General features: G+C 38.8%; 1 protein-coding gene across 1 annotated transcript in view; it reads right to left on the bottom strand.

The window, feature by feature from the left end:
• Map7d2 (MAP7 domain containing 2) overlaps nucleotides 1-15129 on the bottom strand; it is a 78256-nt gene extending 63127 nt beyond the window's left edge. Inside the window, exons 1-2 of the mRNA XM_051179711.1 lie at nucleotides 15025-15129; nucleotides 13584-13747 (exon numbers count right to left, since the gene is read on the bottom strand). Of these exons, the coding sequence (XP_051035668.1) occupies nucleotides 13584-13747; nucleotides 15025-15100 (240 nt within the window). The 5' untranslated portion in view covers nucleotides 15101-15129. The remainder of the gene's footprint in view (nucleotides 1-13583; nucleotides 13748-15024) is intronic.
• Between the last annotated feature and the right edge of the window lie 2358 nt (nucleotides 15130-17487).

The raw sequence follows: 17487 nt of genomic DNA, 5'->3' as shown, positions 1-17487 counted from the left end.
ATGAAAAGGACTTCAGGGGCAAAACATGGTGTAAGAAGGACAGAAATGGTATACAGGAATAGAGAAAGATAAAAGCCCTAAGGCCAAAGATAGATGGGATTGAAGGGACCAGAACCTCACCAAGTCCCCTGCTTTAGCAGCCATGACAGGTTGCAGTAAAGACCCAGCAAGATAAAGGCCTCTGACTCAGCAACGTGTTCTGAGCTCTCAACCTTCCCTAATTAGTGTGAATAAACTATCAGATACCCTCCATGTGGCAAGGAACCAATAAGAAGTTAGCTAGCAGGCTCTAGATGTGCTTTATAATAACAGTTAAGTGCAAAGCCCTGGGAGGGCCTCTAGTCATAGCAACCTTCCTGCAGCTGCAGCTGACCAATCAACACAGGACAGGTCCCCCAACCTGGAGGTGCACCAATCCTGAGACTGTTGCTATGCAACTAGTGGACCCACAGACACTCCCCTTGCTCTACCCCAATATATTCCTTGTCCCATGGTTCCTCAGGTCCTTCCTTCTCTACCCACTGTGTAAGATGAGTGGAGGACCTAAGTTAATGCAGTTAACTCATTAAGTAATGAAGACTCCTTGCTGTATCAGGTCTCTTGGTGATTTGGGGGTTCAGAGTTAGGGTACAACAGGGATAATTTACATTAAGAAGAGCTAGCAAGAAAGAAGCCAAGCTAAAGCTGGGCATTTATACCTAAGAGTATGCCACTGTATGTGATTTATTTGGGAGCTGGGTTGTGGGTCCTCAAAAAAGTCTAAAATAGACTAAAGAGCCAAAACAATAAAACAACACACCACAAGGAACTTGATTAAGATCCTCAGAGGTAAGCCTCACTGACAGAATACAAGAGATGGAAGAGAGAATCTCGGGCATTGAAGACATGGTAGAAAAATAAATACATTTGCCAAAGAAAATGTTAAATAAAAAATTCTGGCACAAAACATACAGAAAATCTGGGACATTATGAAAAGACCAAAACTAAGAATAATAACAATGGAGGAAGTAGAAAAAAATCTAGGTCAAAGGCATAGAAAATATTTTCAACAAACTCAGTTCCTTAACCTAAAGAAGGAGATGCCTATCAAAGTACAAGAAGCATACAGAATACCAAATATTTGGGCCAGAAAAGAAAGTCCCCTTAGCACATATCAAACCAGTAATGTACAGAAAAAAGAAAAAAAATGTTAAAAGCTGGAAGGGAAAAAGACCAGGTAATATATAAAGGCAAACCTATTAGAATTACACCTGATATCTCAACGGGGACTCTTAAAGCTGGAAGGTGCTGGACAGATGCGCTATAGACTCTTACAGCAGCTAACAGAGAATACTATATCCAGCAAAACTTTCAATCACCATAGGTGGAGAAAATAACACATTCCAGGATAAAACCAAAATAAACAGTATCTGTTTACAAATCTAGCCCTACAGAAGGCACTAAGGAAAATACCAACTTAAAGAGATTAACTATAGCCAAGAATACACAAGGAATAAATAATCTCAGAACAGCAAATCAGAAGGCGGGAACCCCTCCCCTACACCTACCTCACCACTACCACCACCAACAAAAACAAAATAACAGAAATCAACAAACACTTCTCATTGATATCTCTCAACATCAATGATCTCATTTCCCAGTAAGAAGACACAGACTAAGAGAATGGATGTAAAAACAGGAGAAACACACTTTAACATCAAGGACAAACATTACCTCAGGGAAAAGATATGAACAAAAGATATTTCTAGCAAACGGACCTAAGAAACAAGCTGGTTTAGCTAATTTAATATCTGACATAATAGACTTCAAATCAAAACTAAACAGAAGAGGGGAAGGTACTAAATATTCATCAAAGGAAAAATCCACTAAAAGGATACTGCAGGTCTTAACATCTATGCACCAAAAAAACAAGGACACTCAGATTCATAAAAGAAACATTTCTACTGCAGGGACTCTAGCTAGCCCACGCATAGCAAACATAGCAAACAAAGCTCCAGCCAGCCTTGTGTTTCTACCCCCTTCCTTCTGCCTTGCTAGAAACTGTAAAATTACATTCCTAAAGCTAGCCACCAAAGTCTATCCCCTTATTTGGCCACTTCTTCCTGTGACAAACTATCAAGGTCAAGCTATCAAATTATTAAAGTCCAGCAATCAAAAGCCCCCTTTGGCTCACCTAATTAACATACACAATCAAAATTTTAAAAAAATCTCATCTTAACATGGGAATCCCCTTTTACCTTTATAAATTGCAATGTCTCCTTTCTATCCAGAGGCAGTCTTTTGTCTGTCCATGATCAATCCCACATAGACCCAGGCAAATATCCCTTCCCCTTCTCCCTTGTTCCTTCCCCCATCTCATTCTCTATCATTTTTGTATTTTATTCCCTGCCATTTGTCCCTCTGGGGCAAATAAGTCTCCTTTGCGTTGAGAACTTCAGTTATTTTTTGCCAATAATGGCCCCTTGATCTACAGATTAAGTTGTATATTGACCCTCACACGCTGAGAGTAGGTGACCTCAATACATCCAAACAAAAACTAAACAGAAATGATGGAGGTTACAGATGTTATAAACAAAATGGGCCTAACAAATATTTACAGAACATTTCATCTAAACATAAAAGAATAAACCTTCTTCTCTGTAACTAGTGAAACTTTCTCCAAAATCAACCACATACTGGAAACAAAGCAAGCCTCAACAGATAAAAGAAAACTGAAATAACTCTTTGCATCCTATCAGACCACCATAGATTAAAACTGATTATCAATAACAACAGAAACAATAATAAAAAGTTTACAAACTCATGGAAACTGAACAACTCACTGCTGAATGAAAAATGTGTCAAGACAGAAAAAAAAATTAAGAGACATATTTAGAATTCAATGAAAATGAAAACACAGAATACCCAAATTTATGGGACAGAACAAAGGCAGTTCTAAGAGGTAAGTTCATAGCATTAAGTGCCTATATTAAAAAAAATAGATCTCATAATAGTAACTGGTTTTTTTTGTTTGTTTGTTTTTGTTTTGATACAGGGTTTCTCTGTTCAACAGTCCTGACTTTCTTGCAACTCACTGACAGACACCTGCCTCTGCTTCCCAAGTGCTTGGATTAAAGGAGTGCACCACTACTGCCAGGCTCATAATAATAACTTAACAGCACACATAAAAGCCTTAGAACAAAAGGAAAAAAAATCACACCCAAAAGGAGTAGACAGCAAGAAATAATCAAATGCAGGGCTGAAATCAACAAAATAGAAACAAATAAACAAAAGCAATACAAAGAATCAATGAAACAAAGAGTTGGTTTTCAAGACTAACAAACTCTTATCCAAATTAACTAAAAGGCAGACAGAATATCCAATTTTAAAATTATAACAACAGATACTGAGGAAATCAAAGAATCATAAGGAATTTTTTTAAAGAAGAAAAGTTTAATTTATGGTGACAAGAGTACAACGCTGTGCACATCTCTAGGGCAAGCACAGTGCCAAGTATGAAGTAGGGTGAGGTTTTAAGATCTCAAAGCCCACTCCCATTGATATACTTTCTCCAGTATACACTTCTAAACATCTATAAGCAGTGGCACCAACTAGGGAACAAGTGTTCAAAACCAGAATCTATAGGGGACACATCTCATTTAAGCCACCACAGACTTTAGGGAAAGAATAGGAAGGACATTAAAAAATAGAAATAAAAATTCAACAACTTTTACTATAAAAGTAAACTTGCATTTTATTAATAAAAGTGACAAAATAGGATATGTAGATTAAAATCATAATTTCTTCTTTGACTTTAAAGGATCTTTAAATTTAAGAGGATGGTTTCTGACTTTGTGTTTTTATGTGTGTGTGTGTGTGTGTGTGTATGCATGCATGCGAGGTGATGTGTGTCTTATGTTTTCTCTTTGGTTTGAGTTTGTTTTTTTCTAGTTTGCTTGCTTTTTTGTTTGCCTGTGTAAGAGAGAAAGAGAGAGAGGAGAGAGAGAGAGAGAGAGAAAGAGAGAGAGAGAGAGAGAGAGCACTATCATTGGTCATTGGGTGGGAGGGAGCCAGGGAGGATCTGGGAAGAGTTTAGGGAGAGAAACTATCAGAATATATTGTATGAAAGAAGGTTTTAATAAAGAAGAATATACTGGCAAACGAACAACAAATAATATATTTTCCAGGCAAGACAATTTCTATTATATTATTTCATGAGCAGTAATCTAAAAAGGTAGAATACGGTTGTGGTGGATGATTGATTTTTTTTTCTGATAATTAGAACCACAAAATTTCATAATTGGGGTGCCAGAGAGATAGCTTATGGGTAAGAGCACTGATTGCTCTTCCAGAGGTCCTGAGTACAATTCCCCACAACCACATGGTGGCTCACAACCATTTGTAATGAGATATGGTGCCCTCTTCTGGCATGCAGGAGTGTGGGCAGAACACTATATTTATTAAATGAATAAATACATACATACATAAGTGGGTTTTTGTTATTGTTGTGTGTTTTTCTGGTTTTTTGTTTTGTTTTTTATTTTTTTGAGACTAGCTCTGTAGACCAGGCTGGCCTCAAACTCACAGTGATCTGCCTGTCTCTACCTCCCTATGTGCTGGGATTAAACGAGTGTACCATCAACACCCAGCTATAAATAAATATTTTTTAAAAAAATCATAATTGAAAATACGATAAAGGAAATTCATATAATCTAGCATTGACTTAATTATGTTGAAATTAAGAAATTAAATTCACACATAAATATAAATTGGTCTTTAAAATGTCTGACTCTTAGCCATACTCTTCAGTAATTCCAATCATATGTACCTATTTATCATTTCACCTATCAAATTCTTTTTTATTAAATTTTAAAATTTATTTTACATACCAACCACAGTCTTCCCTCCCTTTTCTCCTCTCACTCCCACCCTCCTTTCTACCCCCCCCCATCTACTCCTCAGAAAGGGGCAGGCCTCCCATGGGAGTCAACAAAGCCTGGTACATCAAGTTGAGGCAGAACCAAGCTTCTCCCCACTGCATCAAGGCTGAGCAAGGCATCTTATCATAGAAAATAGGTTATAAGTGAAAGGATGAAAATACAGCTTAACTCTCTAATGACCACTAAAAGTTAAAAATTTAGAAAAAGTCCATCAGCATGTATTTAAAAATCACTCTAGCTGCATGCAAAACTCAGGAAAAAAGAAAAACATATGAAATAGCTTGGTCATAATGACTGGTTTCTGGATATTATTATTATCATTATTATTATTCATAATCACCTAGTTTCTGAAAAATGTTGTTATCCACAACAACAGTCTGGGAACTGTTATGGGCCCTGTCCACGAAGAAAATTAATAACTAAAAAATGGAACTCATAGCAAAAAGGGAAAGACAGAGAAAACAAGAGCCTCTGCCATTAGATATAGATAACTCCCTGACTGGAAAGTACATTCTTCCAGCCACTCAAGGACAAGGCTACTGAACCCGCTGGTTCTTGAGAAAGAAAAACCCCCTTAACCTTGCAGGTGTGCTAAATCTCTGCAACCTAGGAAACCTTACTAACCATTCCAAGTTTTGAACTATCCCATGACCTTGCTTTTAGGCCTGGTGAAAATAACAGGCTGGTTTTGAAAAACTGGCCTTGTTAGCTGTGATGTAAATCTTATAAAAGCTATCTCAATTCTGCCCTCGAGGTCCTCAGTCATCTACCCCTGCATGGCGTATGACTGTGGACCCCAGTACACTTGGAATAAAAATTCCTCATGCTATTTGCGTCAAGACTGCTTCTCGTGAGTGATTTGGGGTGTCGCCTTTCCTGAGGGGGAGTGTGAAGGTCCACACTATGCAGGTCTTACAATAAGGACATATATTTAAAACCTGAATTCCACCAAATTGGAAAATCTAAAAGAAATGGATAATTTTCTTGATACATACCACTTACCAAAGTTAAATCAAGATCAGATAAGCATGGGGGAAATGTGCCCCCACATCAATGCCGGGGGCAGGTGGGAGAGCCAGCCCAGTGATCATAAGAGTGGGAGAGCTGTGCCTAACCCCCACCAGCTACAATACTCAGGAGAGCAGGCCCTTGCCGGGGAAGCACAATAGAAATGACCCTGTTAGTGCAGGTATGGTAAGGCACCCCAAAACTGTGAGCATAGGAGAGCTGTCCCCATTACTCATCTGTCTTGTGGTGGCACAGTTGGGGGAATGATGCCCTCCCTCCTCCCCATCAATGCCTAAGGCCAGGGAAAGGGGGATAACTGGCCCTGTAGTCATAAGAGTGGGAGAACCAACTTTGTTAGTGCAGGTGTGGGTAAACCAGCCCTGAAGTTGTAAACATGGGAGAGATGTCCCCACTTCCCATCTGGAGGACCAACCTCCCATCTGGAGGACCCAGGATTATGACTTGGCTGGTCCCAACATCCACTCCATATATGATCTTCTAGAGCACATGAAGGGACCTGACCCACAGACCCAAAGCTGCAGGGTCTTTACAACATAGGGAAATGACAGGATATCCAGGAGGGGCCCTAGTGAGGACCCAGCATCAATAGTGTAATAGAAACCAGAGGCCTTGAATCCGACCAATGACTCTTTGAAATGGAAACTTACAAGTAAAGATATATGGGCAAAGGGGTTTAAAATGTAACTCACTGTGTCACACTACAACTTCCATGAAAAGATTTTTAAGTTTTTTCTTTTTTTTTTTTCCCTCTTAAATTCTGTTTTAATTGGTGGAGTATGCAGGGACAGAGGGCAGATGAGAAAGGATGGATAAATGAATGGGATCAAGATATATGATGTAAAAGACACATAGAATAAATAATTTTTAAAAAGAAGACCTAAAATTTTAAAAGATCAGATAAGCAATTTAAACAGGCCTATAAAGTCTCATTAAATAAAAGCAGAATTAAGTCTCCCAACCAAAAACAAAAAAAGCAAAAAGCCCAGGGCCAGATGGATTTAGCATAGAATGCTACCAGAGTTTCAAAAAAAGAGTTAATGCTTATTCTACAAAATAGAAACAGGAGGGACACTGTCAATTTTGTTTTGTGAGGTCACGTTTACCCTGATACCCAATCCACATTAAAATTCAACAAAGAAATTTACAGACTAATTTTCTCTATAAGATGCAAAATTTCCAAATAAAATTCTTGAAAAATGAATCCAAGAACACATCAAAAAATACCATCCACCATGAACAAGTAGACTTTATCTCAGAGATACAGAGAGAGTTCAATATACGCAAATCTATAAATTTAATCCACCATATAAACAGACTGAAAGACAAAAATAAAAACAAAAACAAAAAAGATCATCTCATCAGATACTGAAAAGGCCTTTGGAAAAAATCCAACATTTCTTCATGATAAAAGTCTAGGAGATATCAGGAATACAAGGAACATACCTAAACATAATAAATGGAATATACAATAACCCAACAGCCAACAACAAACTAAATGGAGAGAATTTCAAAGCAATTCCACTAAAATCAGGAACTAGACAAGGCTGTCTACTCTCTCCATAGGTATTCAGTATAGTACTTGAAATCTTAGCTAGAGCAATAAGACAACTTAAGGAGGTCAGGGATGTACAAATTAGAAAGGAGGAAGTCAAAGTATTTTCATTGAAGATGATATAATAGTGTAGCCTAAAAATTCCACTGAAACTCCTACAGCTGATAAACACTTTCAGCAATGTAGCTGGATACAAAATTAACTCACAAAAATCAGTAGCCTTCCTATATACAAATGGTAAATAGACATCAGGAAAACACCTTTCATAATAGCCTCAGATCTTGGGATAATTCAAACAAGTGAAAGACTTGTATAATACAAACTTCAAGTCACTGAAAAAAGGAACTGGATAAATCAGAATATGGAAAATCTCCCATACTCATGGATATGTAGGATTAATATTGTTAAAAATAGTAAAAACAGCCATCCTACCAAAAGCAATATAGCAATTCAATTAAAATCCCATCACAACTCAAAAAGATCATGAAAGGACATTTTTTTTAGCCTTGCATGGAAGCACAAAAAACTCAGGATAGCTAATATAATCCTGAATAATAAAATAACCGAGGAAGGTATCTCTATCCCCAATTTCAAGTTGTACTACAGGAATACAGTAATAAAAACATGATGGTATTTGCAATAAAAGAGACATGTTGATCAATGGAATTAAGCTGAAGGCCCAGACATAAATCCATACACCCATGAACACCTGATTTTTGATAAAGAAGCTAGAAACACATTTAAAAAGAGATGGCATCTACAACAAATGGTGGTGGTCAAACTGGATGTCTGAATGTAGAATGAAAACAGATCCATACTTATCCCCCTGTACAAAACTCAAGTCCAGGTGGATCAAAAAATCCCAGTATAAAACCAGACACATTGAACCTGATAGAAGATAAAGTGAGGAATAGCCTTGAACACATTGGCACAGGAGAAAACTTTCTGAACAGAACATCGACAGTGCAGACACAAAGATCAACAAGGGGTCTGGATGGTGGGGTGGGCATGGGAACAAGAGGGACCAGGTAGGGGAAAAATGGAAGGAGAGAATACTAGGAGAGACAACTGGAATCTGGAGGTATCTCTGCAAAGAACTAGAAAACTACTGCAATGGGAACTCTCAGGAATCTATGAGGGGGACACTGGCTAAGACTCCTAGCAATGAGGGACAAAGAGCCTGAAATAGCCATCTCCTGAAAACAGGCAAGACTTCCAATGGAAGGACTGGACATCAAACCCACCACAAAACCTTCAAATGTAAGAGTGGTGAACCAATGACTGTTTCACCTTGAGACCCATATCATTAGGGAGCTCACCCCTGACACTTCCTGGAGGGCCAGAACTCAGAGGCTGGATAGCCCAGAGACCTAGGACAGAAGAAAACACCTAGGATAGAACCAAATCAAAAATAAAATGTCAATGAAATGATCCCTAATGATACTCTGCTATATTCATAGATTGGTGTCTAGCCCAACTGTCATCAGAGAGGCTTCATCCAGTAATTGATGGAAACAGATGCAGAGACCTACAGCCAAACATTAGGTGGGACTCAGGGAATACTGTAGAAGAGGGGGAGGAAGGTCTGTAGGAGTGAAAGGGGTCAACAACACCTCAAAAAACCTACAGAATCAACTAACCAAGGCATATAGGGCCTCACAAGAACCATCAGGGAGCTTGCATAGAACTGACCTAGGTCCTCTGCCATATATGTTACAATTATGTAACTTGGTGTTCTTTTGGGAGTCCTAAAAGCATGAGTAGGGGCTATCACTGACTCTGTTGCCTGCTTTTAGGATCCTTTCCTCCTACTGGGCTGCCTTATCTAGCCTTAATAGGATATGAGGTGCCTAGTCCCACTGCAACTTGAAATACCATGTCTGGTTGATATCCATGGAAGGTTTTCCCTTTTCTGAAGAAAAATGGAGGAGTGGATGAGTCGTCGTGGGGAGTGAGATTCCAGGGACTTGGGAGAGGAGGACGTAGGGGAAACTGTGGCTTGGATATATAAATAAATAAATGGACCTCATAAAAGTGAACAGCTTCTACATGGCATCTAATACTGTCATGCAAAATGGCAGACAACAGAATAGGAAAATATTTTTACCAATTACACATCTGATAGAGGGATCATATCCAAAGTATAAAAAAAAAACTAGATATCAAGAAGACAATTAACCCAATTAAAAATGAAGTACAGGTCTAAAGAGAGAATTTTTAGAAGAGTAAACTCAAATGGTTGAGAAACACTTAAAGAAATGTTTAACATACTTAGCCATCAGGAAAATGCAAACCAAAACTACTTTCAGACTCCATCTTACACCCATCAGAATAGCTAAGATCAATAAAATAAATGACAGCTCATGCTGTAAAGGATGTGGAGCAAGGGGAACACTTCTCCATTGATGGTAGGAATGCAAACTTGTACAATCACCATGGAAACCAATATGGTGGTTCCTCAGAAAGTTGGGAATTGATCTACTTCAAGATCCAGCTATACCACTCCTGGGCTTCATACCACCACAAGGATACTTGCTCAACCATGTTCATTGTTGCTCTCTTAGTAATAGCCAGAAACTGGAAACAACCTAGACATCCCTCAACAGATGAATAAATAAAGAAAATACGGTACATTTGCAGTTAAAAAAATGAAATCATGAAATACACAGGTAAATGGATAGAATTAGAAAAAATTCATCCTGAGTGAGGTATCCCAGACCCAGAAACACAAATATGGTATATGTTCACTTATATGTAGATAATAGCCATTACATCAATGATAAACAAACTACAATCCATAGGACCAAGAGGTTAGGTACAAAGTAGGTGACTAGGGGATACAGATAAATCTTATTAGGAAAGGTAAATAGTTTAGATAGTTATGGATGGAAGGGTGGGCTGGAATGGGAGGATAAAGTTAGGAGCAGGAGGGGAGGGGGATGAGGGAGGGAATATTGGGAGAGATGGCTAAAAATAAGTGGCATTTGAGGGGTCATAAGGAAACCTAATACAGTAGAAGCTTCCTAACATATATGTATATATGAAGGTGATCTAAATGAATTTGTCAAATAATGGAGTAGACAAGAGTCCCAAATGGACATCTCTGGTCACCCAAATGAAGCTTCCAATACTGGAAATGGGTTACATCAAATTGAGCTGTGGGCCAAAGGAGTCCCATGGCTCCTTTGAAATAGAGGTAGTCATCAAAAGCCTCCCTACCAAAAAAAGCCCAGGGCCAGATGGTTTCAGTGCAAAACTCTATCAGAGATTCCAAGAGGAGCTAATACCAATACTCCTCAAATTGTTCCACACAATAGAAACAAAACATTCATTACAAAACTGTTTTTACTAGGCCACAATTACCTTGGTACCCAAGCCACACAAAGACACAACCAAGAAAGAAAACTACAGACCAATATCCTTTATGAACATCGACACAAAAAAACTCAATAAAATACTGGCAAATCGAATCCAAGAACACATCAGAGAAACCATCCACCATGACCAAGTAGGCTTCATCACTGGTTTGCAGGGATGGTTCAACATACGAAAATCTATCAATGTGATCCACCATATAAACAAACTGAAAAAGAAAATCCACATGATCATCTCCGAAAAAGCCTTTGACAAAATTCAACACCCTTTCATGATAAAGGTCTTGGAGAGATCAGGGATAATAGGAACATACCTAAACATAATAAAAGCAATATTCAGTAAACCAACAGCCAACATCAAAATTAATAGAGAGAAACTTAAGGCGATTCCTCTAAAATCAGGAACAAGACAAGGCTACCCACTCTCTCCATATCTCTTCAATATTATACTTGAAGTTCTAGCTAAAGCAATAATACAACAAAAGGAGATCTTGGGGATACAAATTGGAAAGGAAGGAGTCAAACTGTCACTATTTGCAGATGATATGATAGTTTACATAAGTGACTCAAAAAACTCTACCAGGGAACTCCTACAGCTCATAAACACCTTCAACAAACTAGCAGGATACAAGATAACACTTACCAAACAAGTGAAAGACCAATATAGCAAGAACTTTGTGTCTTTAAAGAAAGAAATTAAAGAAGATACTAGAAAATGGAAAAATCTCCCATGTTCTTGGATAGGTAGGATCAACATAGTAAAAATGGCAATTTTGCCAAAAGCAATCTACAGATTCAATGCAATCCCCATCAAAATCCCAGCACAATTCTTCACTGACCTTGAAAGGATAATAATCAACATTATATGGAAAAACAAAAGAGCCAGAATAGCCAAAACAACCCTGTACAATAAAGGAACTTCAGGAGGCATCACCATCCCTGACTTCAAGTTCTACTATACAGCTATATTTCTGAAAACAGCCTGGTATTGGTACAAAATTGGACAGGTAGACCAATGTAATCAAATTGAAAATCGTGATATTAACCCACACACCTATGAACACCTGATTTTTGACAAAACAGCTAAAAGTATACAATGGGAAGAGGAAAGCATCTTCAACAAATGGAGCTGGCACACTGGATGATTGAGTCAGGGGAGGAATAAGTTAGAAATGTGAGAGAGAGAGGGAGAGAGAGAGAGAGACCGTAAAAGAGGGTGCCATTATAGGTTTGAAGAGAAAACTGAATCTAGAGAAATGTCCAGAGACCTACAAGGACGACCCCAACTACCAATTTGTACAACAGTGGAAAGGCTACCATAAATGTCCTTCCCTGATAATGAGATTGATGACTAACTTATCCACCATCATAGAGCCCTCATATAGTATCTGAAGGAAACAGAAGCAGACACCCACAGCTAAACACTGAGCTGAACTGGAATCCAGATGCAGAGAGGGAGGACAAGACCAGGCTACAGAAATCCACAGAGACAGCTGACTTGAACAAGGAGGAGCTAATGGGCCCCCAGACTGATAGCTAGGAATCCAGCATTGGACTGACTCAGACCCCCTGAACATGGGTCTCAGTTAGGGCAGCCTAAGGGAACTCTGACAGTGGAACCAGGATGTATCCCTGGTGCCCAAAATGACTTTGGGAACACATTCCCCACGGAGGGATACTTCCTTATCCTAGAGGCATGAGGGAGGGCCTAGTCTCTACTCCAAATGACTTGAAAGATTTAGATGATCCCTCCAGGAAAACATCACCCTACATGTACAGTTTGGGGGTATGGGATGGGAAGTTGATCGGGGGACATGGGAGGTTGGAAGCAAGGGAGCGAGGGACAGAGAGGGAACTGGGATCAATATGTAAAATAAGAAAAATAAATAATTTTAAAAACTGAAAATCTATAACTGAAATATGCTTCCTAAATACACTTCCAAAGTTTAGTAATAACGGACTCTAGGGATAACTGCATTCCATTTCTTTTTTAAAAGGATGATTAAAGTAAAGAGCTACATTAAAATTTAAATATACTAATATCAGCAGATGTTGGTGGAGCATGCCTTAAATCCCAGCACTCAGGAGGCAGAGGCAGGTAGTTCTCTGTGAGATCGAGGCCAGCCTGGTCTACAGAGCTAGTTCCAGGACAGGCTCCAAAGTAATTCAGAGAAACCCTGTCTCAAAAAGCCAAATATATACATATATTAGTATCTTTGTATTCAAAAAGTACTTTTCAAGCAGTAACAGGGTCATGTTATTATATTTGTTGATCTTGGTCTGTTCTGGAAGCATAGACCTCCCCCCTTTACGGCTGTACCACTGAGATTTCTATCACTCAAACCTAAGCCACAAGCCCCATGTGTCTTAATTTACTCAGAAAAGGTTATGCTTGAAAGAAGCCTTTGAAACCATCAAATCCAACCCCTCATGGGAGAGACAAAAATACCAGAGCCCAGAGAAAGCAAGCATTTTCCCATGAGTTATACATCTAGCCTGAATGGCTAAGTCTCTTTGCAATTCTGCCAGTGCTACATTTACTAACTCATTGTATTGTGGTGCTGAAAGGTTTCATGGTAAGTCATCAGGTAAGATTTGGGAGTGGGTCTTTCTTATAGCCCATATTTGGGCAGTATATCAAATGCTCTAAACACTTTTGCCCTATGGAGTGGCTGAGCTATCTGGGATAGGAGGCTCCTAGGACCTCACCTCTTCCTCTCGGAGCTTCTGCTTCCTCTTCTCTTCCACCGCAGCCCTCTTCTGATCCTCCCGCTGACGCTGCTCCTCAAGTTTTCTCCATCGCTCCTCAATTTGTTTTTCATACTGAAGTTTGGCTCTTTTCTGTTTCTCTAAGATCTGCTGTTCCCGGGCAGCTGAGGAATAGAAGCATAATTGCCATTCCAAGAGCTCCTCATGCCAGGTGGATTAAGACCATGAACTCAGAAACAATAATTTGGTGAAATCCTATGATACAGTAATTAAGATAAATTGTTCTCTTATCTCTACCACTAGTTAAGTGGTGTGGGGCACATCAGCTATGTTATCTCTCTGCCTTGGTTTCCTTCTCAGTTACACAGAGACTGCAATAACAATTTGGTGAAGAAACTGATACAATTCATGTAAAACACAAAGTACCGTTTCCACACATAGGAGTTACTGCTATTATTGCTATCATTAAACCAAATTTGTATAAAACAGCTAAGTCATACAGTGGCTATAATAATGATAGTTTAAAGGTGCATTCAATCAAAAGCATGTTATAAGAGCATGCACAGTGTGATCTGGGCAAAGCATTAAAATAACAAAGCCTGGTTTGCTCATCAAGCCATTTACTAAGAATCCCTTACCTCTACTTAGCCAGACTAGGGAAAGTTTTCTTGGACGAAGTGGTGCCTGAACTGCCCAGGAGGCCTATCCAAAAGCTTCTTGTTCACCTTAACTCAATGGGAAAAATTATTGTCTACCTGCCTCACATCACTCCTTGGTGGTATCTACAGCCAAAAAGACATTGAAAAATAAAAGCCTTTCTCTACTGGGCATACTGTTGTAATACAGAAAATGAGTGTTTTCTCAATTCTCTTGAGGGTGGCCCTTCTAGATACAAAAAGAGAAAGTCAGCACACATCATAGATACCTTAGGGCATCAGGTCTTTCCTCAGATCAGAGAAAGCAATTATTTTTGTTGTGTTTAGGTGTATGGGTGTTTTATCTGCATGTATGAATGTGCATCATGTGTATGCAGTGCTGACCAGACCAGAAGAGGGTATTCAACTCCCAGGACTGGAGTTACAGACAGTTGTGAGCTGACATGTGTGTGCTGAGAATCAAGTCTATGTTCTCTAAAAATGCAGTCAGTGCTTTTAACCACTGAGCTATCTCTCCAGCCCCAGTGGAAACAATTATTGTCCACAGCTCCAAGAATACAGCCTAGGACATAGTGGAGGTCCCATATTTGGTGAGTAAAGGAACTGTTCAGAGTTTGTGTTTGTGTCCATTGCCAGTCACTGTGTGAGTTTACTCTCAATTCTCTAGACTTGTCTATCAAGTCTTAGTTCTCTTCCCACTCATTCACAGATTTCTAAGGGCCTTAGAAATGACACTACCTCATTTCTACTTTCTTGGACTTCAACAGCCAAAGTACACAACTTACCCAGACACTTTTCTCTTTCTTCTCGTCTCTCTTTGGCCAATCTTTGTCTCTCATCTGATTTTAAAAATCCATCCATGCCTATAAGATAGAAAACATGATTTTCAGAGTTTTATTGGTATATACTGAGCACGAGAGATGGTTGAGTATATGTCTCTGGGCATGGATATACACGTGTATTATCCACCACCGCAAACTCATTTCAAGGAACTCACACATTCTCAGCCAGCCCCAACAACTCAGGGGCAGCAGTTATGGCTCCCATATGTGTTTGCCAATGAGTGATGCAGTGGTGCTGACAGCAACACTTTAGTTGATTCTTGTCCCAAGACCTGACCCTAGAGAGGTCAGAAAAGCAATTACGTGGCACAGAAATCTAACAGTGTGCAGGGAAGAACACCAGTCCTACTCTACCCTGGCTTGTAGATCCAGGGCATAATAACTTATGTGAGAGTAAAAGCCAAAAGGTAGACATGCTTTTAGATATCAATTATTATGCAGATAGAAAATAATAAGTCAATTGTGGTAAATACATATAAGCACCTCAGGAAAGTATTGTAAAATGTAACCCTCAAATTTAATGCTAGTTCTTCCAAGTTTGCTTTGTTGTCAATCTTAGCATCTCAGAACTAAAAAAAAAAGAATATAATATGCTATGTATTTACCATGCAACTATCTGCAACAAATACAATTAAACAAATAACAGCTACCTAAAAAATGTCAAGGAAATATGTCTGCATCTCCATATCCCCATCTCATTCCCTACAAGGCCCTAAAGGACTTTCTAAACTCTAGATTAAATAAATAAGGACTTTAAAGTTTAGAATCATTTATTGTAATTGGTTACTATTAGTTGTTCATGAAAATTAGCTATATACAGCCTAAGCATACCACTCTGGAGAAACATGCTTTATTTTTAATGCAACCACATCCCCAGTGCCTGGGCCCTTCTTCTTTGGGAATATCATACCAGCTTCATAGTATGTTTTCCTACCATAGCAATCTGCATTCCTTCTAGTGACTCTTCTATTTGCTATCCAAGACAACTTCAGAGAAGCCAGGCCTACAGTGTAAGTATTGGAGATACAGATGGGGAATGATATGACAAATTAAATTATCATGATTTCCAACATATGTTTGTTTTTGCAGTGTAAATTATGTATTAGGGATATTGAAGCTCAAGAGACAAGTACTAGAAAAAAATAAGCCTTGACTACAAGAGACATTATCCATGTTTTTTTTAGTTTATTCTTAATTATTATGAGACTGCCAACAATATCAGTATCATCATAGATTTAAAGACCAACTCCAACTCATTCCAGGCTCCCCAAAACTCTTTCCAATTTGACCTCAGCACCCCCACACACACATCTTCTAGCTTACATTGCCTTCTTCTTATTCTACCACTGTCATCTTTTTAACCTCTCCCACCTTTAAGACTCCAAGATCCATGATGACCCATGTTCCCACACAATTGGTAAAACCCCTTACTTCTCCTACTTTCCTGTACATATCTCTGTAACTTGGCTTCCATAGAAACTTCAGAGCTATGCACAAAACTGGACAGCTCTAGGCTTGCTCAGTTCCAACTACTATCTCTTACTCAGTGTCTACAAGACACATACATACACAGTCCTGTAAGGAAGCCATGAAGTTATTGTTAGAGGAATAAGAAGAAAACATCAGACCTTATCTTAAAAACACTTTTAAGTTTTAGTCTCTACCTCAAGTCTCTACTGGCATGAATTTGTTCAGTCTGATAATCTATATATTTTTTAAAAATCCCAGGATGCCTGGTCAGATGCAGCCACCAGCACCCATACCAAAACTGGATTTAAGCCTTGATCAGTACACCACACCACAATCTTGATGATAACAAGTCTGCTTTACATCTGAGGAAAGTCTGAGGACTTATCAAAATGTTCTTCAATTAGAAAAAATTAAACAAAAACCGGAAAGAAAAAAAGGGTCAAAAGTTGAAACTGCCCACAAAGCCTTGAGGCTTTACAAGGCTTTTCCATGGACATGAAAGGTCTCAGGCTGCCCTCTTGTGGGCATATGTAAGAGACACAAATTTCTCTTGCAGAAAATGTTTATGGTCAGGGTCATGGGTTCATCATAATAGAGGTGACAATCAAGCAGTTACGATGGATCAAATGCAGCCAGGCATGGTGGTAGCAAAAGTCTTTAATCTCAGTCCTTAAGCAATAAGGCATGAGTATTATTTATTTCCTCTCTCAGACAGATGGTTTGGAAATACCGTAGAAGCTGGGTGGAGAATGGGTGAAAGCCATAGGACTCTGGGAACAATTTAGGTTCCTACTGGCTTAAGCAAACAATTCAACTTTGCCTCACCAATAACAAACAGCCTAACATGGGTAACCTGGAATCTCTGTTGCTATCCATTTAGCAGCCATGAACTACACATAACTATTTAAATATAAAGTAATCTAAATTAAAGTTTAG

This window comes from Phodopus roborovskii, unplaced genomic scaffold (genome assembly GCF_943737965.1).
Source record: "Phodopus roborovskii unplaced genomic scaffold, PHOROB, whole genome shotgun sequence".
Classification (NCBI taxonomy): Eukaryota; Metazoa; Chordata; class Mammalia; order Rodentia; family Cricetidae; genus Phodopus; species Phodopus roborovskii.
Note: the sequence above shows the minus strand (reverse complement) of the source record. Positions and strands in the feature narration are given on the sequence as shown.